Raw genomic sequence first — 20,311 nt, 5'->3', positions numbered from 1 at the left:
GATTACCTTTCAATAGATTGTTTACCTGCTTATATACTTCTTTGCATGTCTAGATTGCTCAGGAAATTTTATTCTTTTCTAATTAAGAATTTCTAGTCTATTCTGTTTCAACTCTTCCTAAAAGTCTTTCTAAAATAAATTTACACCCATTTCTGCCCCTTTGTATTACATCAGACTCTCTTTGATATGTTAGGATTTTGCATGCTGTGGGCTTTTCTTAAGTTCTCATTGAAGTGTTTAGATTTGGGTGGGAGGTTGGGCTTCATACTCTATATTGGAAGTTGTTGTTTGGACTAAATAACTTTTCTTGTTAATGAGACCTTTCTCATAAAACAAAGAATATTAGGAAAAAAGATAATAGTTGATGTGTTTCAGTTAAGGATTTAACATGTTAGGGCCTATTACAGCTTTAAAATCCCTTTTTAATAGTTGAAGTTTCTCATAATCTGTGAGAATGGGCTTCGTAGGGCTGCTAATTCCCACTTATCATGGGAAGATCGTATGTATCCCAGACATCAGAAGCTCCTCAGTGTACAGACGAAGCAGTCTCATAGTTGTCCCACGACGTGAATAAACTCATCTTTACACAGAAGCGAAATCACACCAACATCCAGACCACAAAGGACTGCTACTTTTAAGCATTTCCCAAACCAGGATTCTAGGAACATTGCTCATACAGAACACTAATAATGATGTACTGTGAAGAAATGGTTCTCTGATGGAAATTTAAAATCTTTCTTCACTACATCACTTCTCAGAGCCCCTGAAATCCTGTTGTAATTCTCCTGAGGAGCTTTGCGGGGATAGCGTGTGGTGTGATTCCTAAACATAGCCAACCACAGAGCCCTTTCAGCAGCTCTCACAGCTTGTGTGCGAAGGTGTGCCATCTGGGAAAGGGGGACAGTTCGCTTCTGGGCAGCAAGGGTCCTGCCCTGTCACAGAGGGCATGTGATGTTCTGGATGCCATAAGCTTTCAGTAAACATAGTTGTCTGAGCCAAGATTTATAGTGTGGCCACAAGAAGAAAACAAACGTTGGGTAGCATTATAATGCCTTTCCTTGTCCAATGCCTCACTATTGATTGGTCTCATAAAAATAAATAGAACAGTTCATAGGACTCTACATAGCACCCATGGGTCCCTTCCCCAGGTGGCACAGGAAGCCTGGAGAGGAAGTTTGTAGGTAAGGATCGTAAATCTCCTTAGGGAGCATTTTAAATTTAAACAAAAATGTTCAAAGTCATAGGCAGGGGCTCCTATTCCTTTATAGCCCTAAGTGGCTTCACCAGCTCTATAGAACCAGTGTTGAAAACCATATGCAGCTTAGTGACTAAGCCCTTCCTTCCTTTATCCTTCCCAAAAGTAGAAGTAGTTACTCTAACAAACCCAGATTCTGTAATCGTTATGGATAAGTGGATGTCAGTTTATGGAAAGAGAATCAAAGTCCTGTTAACTCTTTAGTGGATTATTATTATTGGTTTTTTTTTTTTGAGACGGAGTTTCACGCTTGTTGCCCAGGCTGGAGTGCAATGGCGTGATCTTCGCTCACAGCAACCTCCGCCTCCTGGGTTCAAGCAATTCTCCTGCCTCAGCCTCTTGAGCAGCTGGGATTACAGGCATGCACCACCACGCCTGGCTAATTTTGTATTTTTGGTAGAGACGGGGTTTCTCCCTGTTGGTCGGGCTGGTCTCGAACTCCTGACCTCAGGTGATCCACCCGCCTTGACCTCCCAAAGTGCTGGGATTACAGGCATGAGCCACCGCACCCAGCCTCCAGTGGAATTTAAACATGCACATATAGAAGTGAGAATTGAATTCATTGAGAGATTCAACTGCCTTATAATTTCTAGTCCTTGAACTTCCAAGCTGTTCATTGTGTCAATAGATTGCATTTTTAGGATAACCTGCAAGGTGTGTAATAAAGTCATGCACCGCATAATGACATTTTGGTCAGCAGTGGATCACACAGGTGACGGTGGTCCCCTAAGATTGTAATGGAGCTGAAAAATTCTTCTCTCTATTGATGTCACAGCTGTTGTAATGTTATAGTGCAAGGTACTACTCACATCTTTGTGGTGCTGCTGGTGTAAACAAACCTACTTCACCACCAGTTGTATATGAGTAAAAGCACATATAATTATGTACAATATGTAACTCTTGAAAATGATAATAAATGATGTTGTTACTGGTTTATGTATTTACCATACTATACTTTTTTTTTTTTTTTGAGATGGAGTCTTGCACTGTTGCTCAGGCTGGAGTGCAGTGGTGTGATCTTGGCTCACTGCACGCTCCACCTCCCAGGTTCACACCACTCTCCTGCCTCAGCCTCCCGAGTAGCTGGGACTACTGGTGCCCGCCACCACGCCCTGCTAATTTTTTTATATTTTCAGTAGAGATGGGGTTTCACCGTGTTAGCCAGGATGGTCTCGATCTCCTGACCTCATGATCCGCCTGCCTTGACCTCCCAAAGTGCTGGGATTACAGGTATGAGCCACCGTGCCCAGCCTATACTATACTTTTTATCTTTATTTTAGAGTGTATGCTTACATATTTAAAAAGTTAATTGTAGGCCAGGCGCGGTGACTCACGCCTGTAATCCCAGCACTTTGGGAGGCTGAGGCGGGTGTATCACGAGGTCAGGAGATCAAGACCATCCTGGCTAACATGGTGAAACCCCATCTCTACTGAAAAAACAAAAAATTAGCCGGGCGAGGTGGTGGGCACCTGTAGTCCCAGCTACTCGGGAGGCTGATGCAGGAGAATGGTGTGAACCCGGGAGGCGGAGCTTGCGGTGAGCCGAGCTGGCGCCACTGTACTCCAGCCTGGGCTACTGAGTGAGACTCCATCTCAAAAAAAAGAAAAAAAAAAAGTTAATTGTAAAACAACCTCGGGCAGGTCCTTCAGGGGGTATTTCAGAAGGCATTGTTATCTTAGGAGATGACAGCTCCATGCATATTATTACCCCTGAAGACTTTCCAGTGGGACAAGACATGGGAGATAGAAGACAGTGAAATTGATGCTCCTGACCCTGTGTAGGCCTAGGCTAATGTGTTTGTATCTTAGTTTTTAACAAGAAGTTTAAAAAGTAAAAATAAAAACATTAAAATTTTAAAAATAGAGAAAAGCTTATAGAATAAGGTTATAAAGAAGGAAAATATTTTTGTACAGCTGTCCAAAGTGTTGTGTTTTAAGCTAAGTGTTACTACAAAAGAGCCCAAAACAGCCGGGCCCAGTGGCTCACGCCTGTGATCTTGGCACTTTGGGAGGCCAAGGGCAGTGGATTGCTTGAGCTTAGGAGTTCAAGACCAGGCTGGGCGACATGACGAAACCCCTTCTCAACAGAAAATTTAAAAATCAGCCAGTCGTGCATGGTGGCATGCACCTGTAGTCCCAGCTTCTCAGGAGGCTGAGGTGGGAGAATCGAGAATCGTGTGAGCCTGGGAAGATCAAGGCTGCCCGGAGCCATGATTGCTCCAGTGAACTCCAGCCTGGGAGGCAGATCAAGACCCTGTCTCAAAAACAAAACAAAAGAGTCAAAAATGTTTTTAAAATTGTAAAGTTTATAAGGCAGAAAGTTACATTAAGCAAAGGTTAATTTATTACTGAAGAAAGAAAAAATTACTCATAAAGTATACAGTAATGTAATGTCCTAGGCCTTCACATTCACTAACAACTCACTCACTGACTCATCCAGAGCTACTTCCAGGCCTGCAAGCCCCATTCATGGTAAGGGCCCTAGACAAGAACACTATTTTTTATCTTTTATACTATCTTCTTACTGTACCTTTTCTATGTTTACTAAGTTTACATATACAAATACCATTGTGTTACAGTTACCTACAGTTACCTACAGTACAATAACACACTGTAGCATCTAGGTTTAGGTAAGTGCACTCACTCTATGATGTTTGCACAATGACAAAATCACCTCGTGATGCATTTCTCAGAACGTATCCCTTTTATTAGATGATCCATGACTATATTTCTAAAATTAAGTTCCCAAATAGAGTAAAAACTCAAGTGAATTTGTTTCATTAAACATTTTAAATATATGTGTGTGTATATACATATATGTATACACGTGCATACAATAGATACACACACATATATCATTTAAGTTATACAATTGGTTTTCTGAATATTTGAAATCCAAACAACTAATCTGTGTTCCTTTTACTTTGAAATTCTAACTGGTATGAATGCCATGAAATAATATATTCCATGCTATTGTTTGTTGGAGGATGATTTTCTCTTTTCTATGAGGTGAAGATAAATAATGGTGCTTACCTCCTAGGATTGTCCTAAAGCCTGATCTAATAACATAGTAAATGGCCAAGAACAGTGTGGTATGTAGCAAATCCTCAGTATATCTTTCTTTTCTATTGTTATTTCTAGTGTGAATCTTTTTTTTTTTTTTTTTTGAGACAGAGTCTCGCTCTGTCACCCAGGCTGGAGTGCAGTGGTGAGATATCGACTCATTGCAACCTCTGCCTCCTGGGTTCAAGGGATTCTCCTGCCTCAGTCCCCCAAGTAGTTGAGGTTACAGGCGTACACCACCATGCCCTGCTAATTTTTGTATTTTTAGTAGAGATGGGGTTTCACCATGTTGGCCAGGCTGGTCTCCTGACCTCAAGTGATCCGACCGCCTCAGCTTCCCAAAGTGCTGGGATTACTGTCATGAGCCACCGTGCCTGGCCTCTAGTGTGAATCTTAATCATGAATTATAGACATGGAAACAGTTAATGTATGCCAAGATTATTGGGGAAATAAGTTCCTATACATTTATTACACTTACAAGTGGTCTTTTTTATTTATTTTGAGACAGTCTCCCATTGTCACCCAGGTCAGAGTGCAGTGGTGTGATTCCGGCTCAGTGCAGCCTCCTCCGCCTCCCAGCTGCAAACGATTCCCCTGCCTCAGCTTCCCAAGTAGCTGGAATTACAGGCATGCACCACCATGCCTGGCTAATTTTTGTATTTTTAGTAAAGACGTGGGTTTGCCAAGTTGGCCAGGCTGGTCTCGAACTCCTGGCCTCAAGTTGCCTGCCTGCCTTGGCCTCCCAAAGTGCTGGGATTACAGGCATGAGCCACTGTGCTCGGCCACAAGTGGTCTTTGAAAATAAAAATGTAAAGGTGTTTGATTTTTTTAAATGTATGAATTTTCAATAAACCTGAAAGATTCTTTTTTGAGACACATACATATAAGTATATATGCCAGAGATATATCTCAGATAGTTGAATCTGGAGCTATAGCTGTCCTTCCCTCATTGCTTTCAAGTTGAAAAGAAAGAACCCATTTAAAAGATCAGAAGCACTATTCTTATAAAACAACTGATGAATTAGAAGCACATTTGCCTTGTTTCACTCTAGCAGATAGTGTTTGCAAAATGTGGCCTCTTTAGACCTTGACACTGAAACTAATGTGTACAGAGTAGAGCTGTGGATCCTCACATCGCTGGGCGATGTCAGTAAGTGGTCAGTGGTTGTTAGGTTGACTCACTTTAATAATGTGCCATTGACTGAGAAAACCGTCCCTGAGAATATGGAAAATGTCATAATGCTATGCTAATGATGATGGTGGAGAGAAGAGATGACTGGTTTTGCCACTGGAAGACCTGGTTTCTGGCCCAGTGATGCAGCTCTCATGTCCCCCAGTGACGCTGTCCCCAGTTCAGGGATCTCATCATATACAGTTGGGGGTCCTTCAAAGCACCAGCACAGGGACGGTGTGAAGAACACTCCGTGGATGCTCAGTTGTACACCTAAAGTCGTCTCTTATCCCAGCAGGGGCCCACATGATACACTGAGGGAAAAATACACTCATGGATTTTTTAATCCATTAATTAATTTCTAAACACTAATAGATATTTTAAATGTTTATAATTTGTATATAAATATTTTAGTGGGTATTAAAGATATATGTGGTAGATCAAACACGTGATTTTATCCATATTCTGTAGGCCACTATTATTTTGAAATGCATTTAAGCTAGCAATAGCTATTAGCATACTATGAAGATATGACAAAAACTATGTAGGACATATGTGAGTAACCAGTGTTTAGAAGCCATAGATTAGAGGGTTGCCAGGCCTCTTCCTTTTGCGAAATTCTTTACCTCATTTTCTCAATTTGTTGATTTTTTTTTTTTTTTTTTTTTTTTTTTTTTTTGAGATGGAGTTTCGCTCTGTCACCCAGGCTGGAGTGCAGTGGCACGATCTCGGCTCAACACAAGATCTGCCTCCCGGGTTCACGCCATTCTCCTGCCTCAGCCTCCCAAGTAGCTGGGACTACAGGCACCTGCCACCACGCCCAGCTAATTTTTGTATTTTTATTAGAGATGGGGTTTCACCGTGTTAGCCAGGATGGTTTCAGTCTCCTGACCTCATGATCCACCCGCCTCGGCCTCCCAAAATGCTGGGATTACAGGCATGAGCCACTGCGCCCAGCCAATTTGTTGATAATAGGAGCCCCCTCCCATATTTTTGCCGTGGAAAAATGGAAATATAACATGTTAGTCTTTCCATTTGAAACACAGAAATAATTCTTAGCCTTTCTACCTTACTAGAATATGATGAGTTAATGAACTTTAGTTTTCTTAGGGCTAAATGAGTACTGTAGGTAAATTGCATTGATACAATTCTGTGTAAGAAGTGCTCATGGGAAGAAGTGATACAGGTTGATTCTCCCTTATTCAAAATGTTTGGGACAAGAAGTGTTTCCAGTTTCTGGTTTTGGAATGCAGTCATGTGTTTAACATAGGGATATGTACTAAGAAGTGCGTCACTAGGTGATTTTGTGCAAACGTCAGAGTGTGTACTTACACAAACGTAGATGGTATAGCCTACTATACACCTAGGCTATATATTATAGTATAGCCAACTGCTCATAGCATGTTACTGTACTGAATACTGTAGGCAGTTATAACACAATGGTAAATAGTTGTCTATCTAAACAGAAAAAGTACAGTAAAACTACAGTATAAAAAACAAAAAATGGTACGACTGTATAGGCCAGCTCCATCATAATCTTATGGGACCCCCATCGTATATGACTGACAGTGAATTAGGTATGTTTACATCAGTCACCACAAACGTGAGTATTGTATTGCCCTACATTAGGAGAGCTATGACGTCACTAAGCCATAGGAATTTTTCCGCTCTTACGGGACCACCATCATATATGTGGTTCATTGTTCACTGAAACATTGTTAGGTAGCACATAGACTGTATTTGCATTATACTTAACGTTTCAGTCTTAATCTGAAAATCTAAAATCTGAAATGTTCCAACAAGCATTTCCTTTGAGCATCATGTCAGTGTTTTAAAAATTTCAGAGTTTGGAGCATTTCAGATTTTTGGATTAGGTTAGGGACGCGCAGCCTGTACTCGCCAAGATCAGTATCCATTAAAGTACAAAAGCAAGTGTTACTGTAATCATGAGCTATTTTGTGTATACGTTAATTTGTTTTATTCTTTTCTCCTAGGTTCCTGGTACAGTTCAGACAAGACAAAGTATGTGTGAAGTTTATTCAGGGAAACCAGAAAAATGGGAGTGTCCCAACATGTAAACGAAAAAACAATCGTCTCCTTGAAGTTGCTGTCCCTTAACTGGCGCCTCCTCTCTACTTTCATGGACTTGTTTCTTTGTAATAGTGCAATTTGGTTTTGTTTTATTTGGGGTTCATTGTATGTTTGGGAATCACCAAAGGCTGTTAGAGTTCTTTGGCAAAATAAAAATATTTGACTAATCAATTTTTATTATCGGAATAGTTTTAACCTTTCAAATACATGTTCTGTCCTGGAGCAGGATTGTAGAAACTAACAGTGTCTATTTTCATGTCTGATGTGTTCTTCGTTTAGTCATCATGTTAAATCTGTGTACCCTAAATCAGCATATTACTCATAAATCATTAATTCATATAAGTATAGGAAATGGTCTTAAAAGATACCGCATTCATTCATCAAATATTTATTCCATGCCTACTCTATGCTAGGCCCTGTGCTAGATGGTATGAAAACTTATTAGGAACCTTTGTGTTTTTGAGACCATTGCATTCTGGCTGGTTTGTGCTGGTTTAACGACATATAAGAAGGTTTAGAAATGTTGAGACCAAAACAATAACTGTTAATGATGGACAGCATTATTAGGAACCCTGTAGTATGATATTTAACAATTTAGGCTTCAAGAAGGGCTGGTCCTAAGAGGGGGCAGAGATGAACAACCGGGTTAAATCCCTCTACATGTGGTTTCTGTTTGAAAAAAAGAAAACTGACATTTGAACAGACTTTTAATTTGTTTAAACCTCTGGTAATTACTTGTAACAGTAGAAAATAGAAGTCATTCTTATTTTAGAAAAAGTGACAGAAGCAGTCCCGTAAGATTATATGTTTCTGTTTCTGGTAAATGTCATATATGATCCTCAAAATGATAATATCTCCAGAATATTGTTTTCACCCAAATTTGAGTAGGTATTTTAAACACCTAACAAAGTAAAGGGCTAAAAGCCATTCGGATAGCAGTAAACATTCTGTATGATGTGCAATAAAACATCCAAGATCTTTTTTGAAAGTTTTATTTATAATATACATTTTTGTATGAGAAAGGTGATTGGTACAGGGTGCCTATTTTAGTCATGGATCAAAATTAAATTTATGTAATTTGCAGGGCTTTCTATTCCTTCAAATTTACAAAGGTTCATTTTGGAAACTACATTTTAAACTTTGGAATCAAATTGTTTCTTATTTGGGAGGATAATGTATATACATTGGTATTATGTTAAATAATAAAATTGTTCTAATTTGGTGCCATTTGCTGAATCACAACTGTATTTTTGTATCTCAAGCTATTTTCATATGTTGTGTGTCAATGTATCATCTCTCAGAAAGGCTTTACAATCCAAACATTATATGTTCTCTGTGTAACTGAATTTCACTGATCTTTTATAAACCAGAAACATTAATTGAAAATATTTTCTGGGGATTTTCTCTCGACCTTTGTATTTTTAAAAATTGCTCACATAAAGAAATTCTCAGAAGTCTTTGTGTTTATTGGTGCAGGTAGAGGATGTAATTACTTAGATTCTTCTTGCTGTGTGCCTAAAGTGGTAGATTAGTAGTTCCTGATACTGGTGAGTAGAAATTTGGAAATGAGAGGGTGTGTTGTTTTAAATAATATGCAATATGTTCACATTGCTCAGCATATAAGTAAGTGTTAAAAGATAGACATTACAAATTCTCCATCCTGTCAACCACCTATCTGCTTAGTTCCCACCCTCCCTGAAACATTAACCATTGTTGTTAGTTGCTTTTGTATTACTTTGTCCATATGTTTGCAAGAGGAAATCAAAATAGATTCTTACATTCTTCTGCGTTAGTAGACAAAAGCTAGCATATTATATTGTAGCCATTGTTCTTTATCTTGCCTTTTTCACCTAGCAAAATATCATGAAGAGCTGCTCATTCTTCTGTTGTATGGATGTGCTGTGGTGGATTTCTTACTCATTATCATGGGGTTGCTTCCTAAATGGAACTTGAGGATGGAAGACTAGGATGGAAAGGAGAAATATCCCATGGGTCTACTTGTTAGATTGTTCCAAATACCTTATTTGCAGATTATTCAATCAGTCTTGTCACTGAAGTATTCAATAATTTTTGGTCATGGAACCCATTCTGCATGTGTTGTGATTTGACGTGTTGGGAAAGATTTGCTGAACTGCAGCCAGAAAGCTTCCTTATGTACCAAGGCGAAAGCCCTTCACATTCCCCATTGGGAAGAGCAATAATAACTTGACCACACTACAAATGAGAGTGCCACTATGGCCCAGGTAACCCACCATAGAGCAGTGTTTCCCAAAATGGCACTGCGCGTCAATCTGGGTCAACACCACAAGGAAAGTTTTTTTTTTTTTTTTTTGAGACAAGAATCTCGCGACACCCAGGCTGGAGTGCAGTGGCATGTTCTTGACTCACTGCTACCTCCACTTCTTGGGTTCAAGCGATTTCCCTACCTCAGCCTCCTGAGTAGCTGGGATCACAGGCACACACCACTATGCCCAGCTACTTTTTGTATTTTTAGAAGAGACAGGGTTTCACCATGTTGGCCAGGCTGGTCTCAAACTCCTGACCTCAAGTGAACCACCTGCCTCGGCCTCCCAAAGTGCTGGGATTACAGGCGTGAGCCGCTGCACCCGGCTAGAAAGCTTGTTTTTTAAAAATTACGAAAAACAAAAACCCATGCCAGTTCCTGGGCCATACCCTATACTAACCGAATCAGGATCTCTGGAATAGAGTTTGAAAACAGACATTTTAAAGAAAATCTCCAGATGCATTCCAGCCCGAGCAACAGTGAGACCCTGTCTCAAAAAAGAAAAATCTCCAGATGACTCACACACATTGAAGTTTGAGAACCACCAAGGGAAATACTAGAGCTTCTCTATAGCTACACACAGCTGTCTATGCCTTTAAAAGTCCTTTGGTGACCCTGATTGCCACCCAAATATGAGAACCACTAGTCTAAAGCTTCCCTCTGGCTGCATGTGGCCCAGTGAGCCGTACTTGCCACATCTGCCAACCCTAGTGCCTGACTAGAGGTTACCAATAACTGTGGCATCGCCGTATTACAGTGAGCAAGAAACTGATACTCCTTTATCTCGGTTTCTGTCACTGTCCTGCAATGGAAAGTTAAAGCATTGGTGACACTCCAGAATTCCTGTGTATTCTGGCCTGGCCTCACAGCCCTAACTTGTGCCCGCCCATAACTTAGAAGGTTGCCTGGCCTCTGTGGTGACTTCTAGGAGTGAGTGGAGTGACTAGACCTAGTCACCTAGGACCTAGACTCTTAGATGTAGTCCAATTGTGACTAGGAGTGCCCAGACCCTGGGGTGACTAACTGATGGGCTTCAAAAAAGTAAATAAGTAATGGGTACCAAATAGACCATGGTAGTTGCCAAGGTATGCAGTGTAGTTGATGCAGCTACTCTTGACTTTGATTTCCATCTGTCACAGGACAAGAAGGGAGTATGGGAATAGTTATTCTCTAATAACTTGATTACGGTTTTGTATTGCACACTCTTGCAATAATAACTTGGACCCAGAACTCAAATATAAGGCCTTCAGCTCAAGTTTGAAAACCTTTGCTCATACCCAGGGGTGATGGGGGTATGTCTGTAATGGCAAAGAAGCAGGCCAAGTGTTCTGAGAATCATAGGGATATCTTCAGTATTATGGGTTTGGCAGAAATCTAAGAGAATGAATTGTTTGATTATTATGCCATGTCAATATGCTGAGAACTCTCAAGTTCATGTAATTGAGTATAATTATGATAATTAGAGCATGCTTCAAAATTCTTTTAGGCCAAATATAAAAGGCAAAACTTCTTATCTGTTATTTTTCATATATAATAGGTAAGATATTTCTTAGACTCATTGAAATCTTGAAATAGCAAGTACTCTAAAATGGTGTAAGTTGCTGGGGAAGAATTTAGTAAATTCGTTAATGTGTCTGTTCTCACAATGACTTTTAACCAGAATGCATCATATTAAGAGCTTTTGTTTTTAAGCTGGGCATTGTTTTTCCATGAATACTGTGGTACTCAAATTCACTAAAACAGTAGAATGGAAGAGAAAGAAGGGCAGTAGTTTTGGTTTTCTTTCCTCCTGTTGAGAAAAACAGCTGTAAGTTTTCATCATACATTTGAAGAGTTTCTGTTGGGTTATTATTGGAGGAGCACTTTCTTTGAGTCTTACTTTAATAATTCTGTTATGTGCTCTTTGATTCTTAGGTTTTTGTTAGCTAAACCCTAGGAAGCCGTGACCTTGATGAGGTGGCACATGCTTTCTGGTCTCATCAGCTTTTATTTCATTTGTCACACGGGAGAAAATTAATTGTTTTGAGTTGGTTTCCTCCAAATCATGGAATGTTTGCCTCATTTTCTTTGGTTTGAAGATCATTTTCAAAATCTGGAGTTAATCACAGTACAGCATAAGCCACAATCTCTTCCTCATTAACTTTTTTTCTGGCGTGGTTGCTAGATCACCTCTGGTCAGTTCCATGAAATTCAACAAAAATCTCTAACTTTATAACCAAGGAAAATAGTCTCAGCTTCTCAGTATTTCAAGGAGGAATAGGGAACAGAATTTAATTCCATATTCACCCAAAGGCCTGGCAGTACTAAGGGAAAGATCACTAGCTATCTTATTTCAGTTATTTTATATTCACCCCAACTTTGTTTTTTCTTTTTCTGGTGGGGGAGGGGGCTCACCGAGTAACAGAATTGTCATATTCCCTTTAAAAATATACATTTTAATAATATATACATCAGAAACGCATCCATGTGACTAGCACCCAAAACAAGCACCCCAAAGATAGCACCCAGAGGCCCCCTTCTGCATTCTAGTCATCATCCTTCCACAAAAGTAACTCATCTTATTTTATAGTACATTCATTGGCCGGGCGCGGTGGCTCAAGCCTGTAATCCCAGCACTTTGGGAGGCCGAGACGGGCGGATCACGAGGTCAGGAGATCGAGACCATCCTGGTTAACACGGTGAAACCCCGTCTCTACTAAAAAATACAAAAAATTAGCCGGGTGCGGTGGTGGGCGCCTGTAGTCCCAGCTACTCGGGAGGCTGAGGCAGGAGAATGGCGTGAACCCGGGAGGCGGAGCTTGCAGTGAGCTGAGATCCGGCCACTGCACTCCAGCCCGGGCGACAGAGCGAGACTCTGTCTCAAAAAAAAAAACAAAAACAAACAAAAAAAAGTACATTCGTTAATTGTGCCCATTTTAAAGCTTTATATAAATTGAATCATACAATATATAGTCTTCTGCCTGGCTTATTTCATTCGTATTTTTTGCACGTAGCTAAGTTTGTTCATATTCCTCGCTATATAATTCATGTTATTAGACTGCAATTTTGTGGTCCATTTTACTGTTGATGGCCCTTTGGCTATTGTACATAGTGCTGCTGCAGACGTTCTTGTACGTGTCTGTTGGTGAATATGTGTACACATTTCTGCTGAATATATACCTAGGAGTAGAACTGCTGGATTATAGGGTAAGCATATGTACAGCTTGAGTCGATTGTCAAACTGACTTCTAAAGGAGCTATACCAGTTTACACTCCCACCAGCAGTGCATGAGGGTTGCAGTTGCTCTACATGCTTGCTGTAGGTGGTATTGTCAGTCTTTTAAAGATTCTTCTTATGGATCTTAGCCTTAATTTTCATTTCCTTATGACTAATGAGCTCAATTACCTTTTCAATATTGGCCATTTGGATATCACCATTTGCAAAGTGCCTGTTGAAGTATTTTGCCAATTTTTCTGTCTAGTTTTTTTTTTAATTTGCAATTGTATATATATTTTGAATATGAGCTCTTTATGTATGTGACATGTATTTTCTCATGGTGTGTGGTTACCTTTTTCTTCTTCTACCAGTGTCTTTTGATTAACAGAAACTCTGTTGTAGTGTATGTAGTCAAGTTTATCAATTCTTTCCTTTATAGTGAGTACTTTTTCTTTTCTGTTTATGAAATATTTGCTTACCCAATATTATGAAGATATTTGTCTATGTTTTCTTCTAGAATCTCTATTGTTTTACCCATCGCATTTAGATTTTCAGTCCACCTGAAAGCATCCGGCTTACACCTGAAATATTTAATTATAACTTGACCACCTTGAGCCAACTCTAGCCCTAAACCTAATTGGTTTTTTTAAAGTTTTTTTTAACGATGTAGGGGGTCAAGATTCATTTTTTCCCCATATAGACATCTAGTGGACCCAACACCTTTTATTGAAAAGGCCTGCCTTTTCACTGCATTGTTTCTAAATTTTCTTTTCTATTACATTGTTTATTTGTATCAACATTACACTGTGTTCATTATTACAGCTTTGAAATATGTTGGCATAGTCCTTGAAAAGTGAAATTCGTAATTCTTAGTGACAGGTCCTAAGCTCTGGGTGCTAGGCAGGGGAAAAATGCATTAAAACTAATAAATTTACTTTTTCAGGTATAGGAAGTAATGATAGTTCATCAGAGTTTTAAAAATATGAACATAAAGCCCTTTCCTTTTGCCACAGGGATTTGAGCATGGGAGTTCCTAATGGAATTGTATGGGGAAAATATGAGATGTTTCCTTGAAGTAAATTAACAGTTTCTAATTTTATGCGATATTTTGGATTTCCATTGACTCAGTGGTTTCTAGCCATATTACTAGTCATCTTCATTTAAAGTTTTCCATAAAGTCTTCCTAAAATTACTGTCTTATATAAATGCTTGTGAATGTTTTATCTTGTTTTTAGGTGAGGCTGCCTGTTTCCCTCTTCCTTCAGTATTGGGTAACGAGAGACCTCTGAGGGTTTTTCTAATTCTTTAAATATTATAGTCAGTTATCTTGTGCAATGATAATAGTGTATAGATGAGGCCAGACGGTTCCAGAAGTGGAGTTCGTATCTTTGTTTGGCTTTTTTAATACTCCCACCCTTTTTTTTAAAGAGATTTTTCTAACTCATTTCCCAGTAATCCATCTCTTGTGTGCAATTCTGAGCTAGTTAAATTCAGAATTGCCTTTTTAAAAATAATCTCTGCCAGCTCAGCTTTCCTGAAATTGGGATTTTAATTGACAGAGAGGAGCAGTACCAAAAAGGCAGAGTAACTGTTGTTAGTAGCAGTAAAGACATATGCATCATTTATTTTTTCATGAGAAGCAAATTATAGTCAAAGGAAAACATATTTAACTTAGTCGTTTTATGTGTACCAATAAGAATCAATTGCTTGAGAAAGTCAAATAGGAAATGAATAAGTTTTGTATCTGTCTAAATTCATACACTGAAAGCAAGTGGAAGGTTGTTGAGGCATTGCATAGCAGAAAACAAACATTTTCCTCCATCCTTCAGAAACCTGAAAAGTAGTCTTTTAGCTGCAGTATACTACAAATTCACCCTCTTTCTTTATTCAGCAATGTAACTGATATGGTAATATTTCCATTCTGTTGTCTCTTAAATCCTAACTTCTAGAATGGAATAATGCTGTATTTAAGCAGAGCAGCCATCAGGACTAATTATCCGTGATATCATCTCCAAAATGACCTGAAATGCATTTCCTGAAGTTTGAAAACAGCAGCTTTTAGAATAGAAGCTCTTAAGGTACTCAATCCCCAGGCCCTGAATCGGTACCGGTCTATGACCTGTTAGGAACCCAGCCACACAGCAAGAGGTGAGGAGCACCAGCATTACTGCCTGAGCTCCGCCTCCTCTCAGATCAGCTGCAGCATTCGATTCTCACAGAAGGGCGAATCCCATTGTGAGCTGTGCATGCTAGGGATGTAGGTTGCACATTCCTTGTGAGAATCTATTGCCTGATGATCTGAGGTAAAACAGTTTCATCTCTAAGAAATGCCCCCCCCCAAGTGTCCATGGAAAAATTGTCTTCCACGAAACTGGACCTTAGTGCCAAAAAGGTTGGGGACAGCTGCTCTTAGAGGTTAGGATTGTATCCTACTAGATTGGACTCAACACTGTCAAATAAACTACCTAATACTTTCTGATAGGGAGAAATCAAATAAGTTTCTATTCAGATGGCCATACCATTTACAGAGAAGGGGAGAAAACTTACTCCCACCTTGAGCATTATTTTGTAGCATGTAGATGACTATAAACAAAAATAGGAAGATATTTATAGATATCTACGTGTTTTTGTTGGAAAATACCTTCACTTTACCGTGGCTTTGAATTTAAACGGGGCAGAAATGTTTGTGTCTCAGTATTAATATGAATGAATGAGTGTGAAGATCCAGGAAACAGCAGTAGTTGGAATCTAGTCTCTCTGCTCATCTTGGAGACTATTTGGTAACTCTTAACTTCCTAGCACAAATCGGACTTGGCTCTCAAAAAGAAATGGGAACTGGTAGCATTAAATGGAAAGTACTTGGGAGCTGTTACGGAAACACTACTAAAAGGGAAGGAAATTCACCCACCAATTTGTTCTTTCCACTAGAAAAAAAAGCCCCACAGAAGAAGATGCCCTGTGTTGTGTCTTGAACTGTCCTCAAACCACACCAGGCACATAGGCAAATTTTGTTTGAAAAAGTCTATTTCAGAAGTGTGATTTGATAATGTAGATGCAGACACACTATTCATATCCTTGTCATCTCTGAAGAGCACATGTGGCTAATCAGGGAGATTGGTATGGTTCTTCTCTACTCTCCTGGACTGCAGTAAGTCAGCATTGGTCACATGGTTGCCATTTGCCTCCCAAAACAAACCCATCTTTGTACCATCTTTGGGGCAACACTGGGATTTTATTATATTTTCTGCTGAGACGTACATTCTAGTAATAGGAACTGCTTTGTATTGAGTGTAGAAATTTACATTCTTACATCATGCCATTAAGTCTTACTTTGGTTGAGCAAGTCAGTCACTTTCCAATAACTGCATCACTATTTGTTCTTCCCATGGATCTAATAAAATGCATTTAGACTGAAATTAGATCCCTGAAATGAGCAATTTTGCTCTTAGAGTTCACCTTAACCAGTCTTGCCAAATCTGTGTCATTAGCCAGAAATGCCAGTTGATGGTCTTGGCAGAAACCCTACACTGCTGTTCAAATGAAAGTACATTAATGTCTCGAAGGTAGCCATCTTTATTTAGAATATGGATGCTGAGGATTGTGATAGTGAAGGAAAGCACTTTATTCTAAAAAGAATATGTTCCCTGTATACATTGGGTTTCAAGAATATCAATAAATATTAAAAACAAAATATTAAGAAATTATGTCATCCAGTTAGATGTTTCCCAACATTTTCTACTACGAAGACCATTTTTTAATGTCTTCACAAACATCTGCATAATGGTAGTCATGCTTTTAGCGTCTTTTGATTGGGCCAAATATATAATTTGTGTAAGTTCGAGACAAGTAAATTTGCATTTTCTTAATTATAGCACACTTAATTATGTTTGGAAAATGTCATTACATGTGTTTACAGGTCTTATTTAATATAGTCAACAAACAATACTTGGTTCATGTGAACTTACAGATCCTTTACCAACACTCCAAAGGCTGGAAGTTGCTGAACTGTAACCACCAATCCCTTCACTTTGCAGAGAAGAAAAATCAGGGTCCAGGCCAGGCGCAGTGGCTCACGCCTGTAATCTCAGCACTTTGGGAGGTGGTGGATCACAAAGTCAGGAGATCGAGACGATCCTGGCTAACACGGTGAAACCCTGTCTCTACTAAAAATACAAAAAATTAGCCGGGCACGGTGGCAGGTGCCTATAGTCCCAGCTTCTCAGGAGGCTGAGGCAGGAGAATGGCGTGAACCCGGGAGGCGGAGCTTGCAGTGAGCGGAGATCGCGCCACTGTACTCCTGCCTGGGCGAAAGAGCAAAACTCTGTCTCGAATAAAACAAATAAAATAAAAATCAGGGTCCAGAAAGATGCAGTGATTGGTCCAAGGTTTTGTGGTTACTGGAAGAACTAGACTACAATTCATGTCTTCCGGGTTTCCACTCCTACAGGCTCCCCAAGGAGGATTAGGAAAAGATGCCCAAACACTTGTTTCAATTAGGAAATTATAGGTGATGGATATCAATGGAAGATGCTGACTTTTCTTTAAGTACAGGAAAAATGGGACCCCAATGTGGAAGCCAAAACTGGCAGTGCCTGGCACATATTGTTCAATAAATAGAGCAGACAGAAGCATAACTTCTTTCCCGTATCTAACCTTCTACTATCCTAATCATTCTGGTTTTTTTTAAACATGAAGCTCTCGTTGTCCTTGTTCACTCAAGTTGTCCAATTGAATGTTCAAGCCTGCTTTTCCCAAAGATAATTATTTATGGTAATTCAATTCCCACTCCCCTCTACCCTCCCCACCCCTATAGCTTTCTGTAATACCTGTTTAAGGGGCTGATCTTCGGTTCCTGTGGACCATCCGTCTGGCAGGAAGTGGGCACAAGTAGATGTCCTCTTTACCAGTCTGTCCTAAGTAAAGTAATATTGATAGTAACAACTACATAAATTTTTCCTTGGTCTTTTTTTTCCCTTGTATAACAGGAGTTATCTCTAAGCTAATTAAGATGGTACATATTCCAAAACAAAATTGTATCTATATCATAAGTGTAAACTAACCTGCAGTACGAACACCCATTTCACAAACACATTTGCATCTTCCCCACCTCCATGAAATTATTACTTGAGTCCCATAGAACTCACTTTTGTGGCAGAGCCAACGTAAATGTCTGAGGAAAAATGAAACCTGTTGCATGTGTTAAAAGAAGAACTTCAGACAAATTTAACAGAGTTTATTTGAGCAAAGAATGATTGATGAATAGGGCAGTACTCAGAACCAGAAGAGGTTCGGAGAGCTACACCCAGGAGTGCGAGCAGTGAGATTTTATAGGCTGGATACAGAAGCAAAGTAGAGGAATCACCTGATTGACTACAGCTAGGCGTCTGCCTTATCTGGGCATGGTTTGATGAGCTGACCGCCTGTGATTGGCTGAAACAGCTGTTTGTTATACTCCTAAGAGAGATTGCAGTTTGTTGGGTAGGATGTCCAAGTATGGACACAACTTCAGGCTAATGGCCTCATGCTTATTTAAACACCTGAAGAGTAGGTGTGTTAGGCCAACTGCATTTCAGATGGCTCCTTCCTGGAGTCAGCACTCTTTCAGACAAGTCAAAGTGATACTCCTGATTTTTCCCAAAGGAAAGGGGAAAGAACAGAGACCTCTGGCTGCCTAAAGAGACATTGGGCATTTAGATACTTCTGCTCTTAGTTTCCTAATGGTTATTTTTAAGTTGATAGTGTTCATGTATAAAGAAATAAATTTTAAGTCTGTATGAGAATGAGGTCCTTACATTTGTTTCTAGAAAAATTGTGGCTGCTTGCAACCCATATCATTTACTTCATAGGAAGGTTAAGTGAAATTGATTATCATGAGGCTAACGTGAGCCAATATTAGCTACTTCTGATAGGCAAAATCGTGGTGTGATTTTGCACAGATGTATGCTGCTGAGACTCGAGAACCCTAACATCTTTAATTTTGGAGGGAGAACATTTTAGAGTAGATTGGTAGTTCCGTCTAGAGCTGGCTTCATTAGATCTTAATCCTGGTTTATAAACACACACACACACACACACCCCAGAGCTTTTGTAGCACGCACTTCTGTAGAAGCTTATTTTTCAATAACAATTCTTAATGCTCACTTTGCCCCGTTCTTCTCGGTGGTCTCAACCTCTTTAATCTCTCTTCTCTCTCCACCCCCAAACCTTCTCAGGACAGATGCAAAGCAGGAACTCAAATGATTGGCCTTGGTATTTGGCCCGGAAGCAGTCAGACATGTGAGGTGAGTTGCTCACAATTTTCTCATGAAAAATTAGTAATTCAAAATTAAATTGATAAAAATTAAAATGACACACAGCAAAATGTATCACAGATGAAAATTTGATTGAAGAATGACCATATGAAAACTACAACTATACCTTCCACCTTGTCTTCCGAAGCAACTCTGGAATTCTGCTTTCTTCCACGTGACAGCAGCATCGTTTCCTCCCACAAGAAGCATCAGCTTAATACCTTCCAATTCTCTGCTCTTTTATGGTATGAATCCCGGCCCCAGCTGGCCTGCATGCAAGGCAACTGGTGTCCCTTCTAAAATGCAGCCTCCAGAACTAAACAATGCTCATCAGGGTGACAACCTGAAGTTCCTCACTTCTGAAAGAGCCGACATGTTTGAAGCCATTTCCAGTTAAAGAAAAACAAAAACACAAGCTATTGCAGGGAAGTAAAATGATAAGCAATAAAATCTACAAAAATGATACACTTTCAGAACATGCCTAAGAAAGGCATGTCTGTATTATGCCACTGGGGATAGATTTGGTTGCTGAGAAATGTATTCTGTATAACACGTGGTTTGTTCGTTCTTTAAGGAGGCTATTACTTTCTCTGTTGCTTTCCTCTTGTTTTCTAGACTCTCTGATAAAATTATGTTACAGAGGAAAATTAGAATAATATGATCAGATATGTTTTTTACAAACAAAAATGGCCACAAGTTGAAAATATTTTTTCAGCGACTGGAGTTTCAACTAGGAGAGCAGTGGTGTGAGCATCTTAAGCTTGTCCTTCAGCACTTGGGGTAAATGACAGCTGGTAGAGGGTGAGGTAGACTGGCAAACTGCTGTCTGAGCCCCAGATGGCTTTGAACCTACACAGCTGGTGCTTTGGACCATAAAGAGAAATAATTGCATCTGCAGAGTTTTACATGTGTTTCATTTAAGATTTGTAAGAACAATTTACTGTTCCTTTTAAACTCTTGG

At 39.5% G+C, this 20,311-nt stretch overlaps 1 protein-coding gene across 5 annotated transcripts in view; it reads left to right on the top strand.

Annotated features, from left to right (window-relative positions):
• MYO1B (myosin IB) overlaps window positions 1-8,807 on the top strand; it is a 182,253-nt gene extending 173,446 nt beyond the window's left edge. For all 5 annotated transcript variants that reach the window (XM_050751697.1, XM_050751695.1, XM_050751696.1 and 2 more), the window contains one exon: window positions 7,484-8,807. In XM_050751697.1, coding sequence (XP_050607654.1) covers window positions 7,484-7,607 — 124 coding nt within the window. In that variant the 3' untranslated portion in view covers window positions 7,608-8,807. The remainder of the gene's footprint in view (window positions 1-7,483) is intronic.
• The last annotated feature ends 11,504 nt before the right edge of the window (window positions 8,808-20,311 follow it).

Source organism: Macaca thibetana, chromosome 12 (genome assembly GCF_024542745.1).
Source record: "Macaca thibetana thibetana isolate TM-01 chromosome 12, ASM2454274v1, whole genome shotgun sequence".
Lineage (NCBI taxonomy): Eukaryota > Metazoa > Chordata > Mammalia > Primates > Cercopithecidae > Macaca > Macaca thibetana.
Note: the sequence above shows the minus strand (reverse complement) of the source record. Positions and strands in the feature narration are given on the sequence as shown.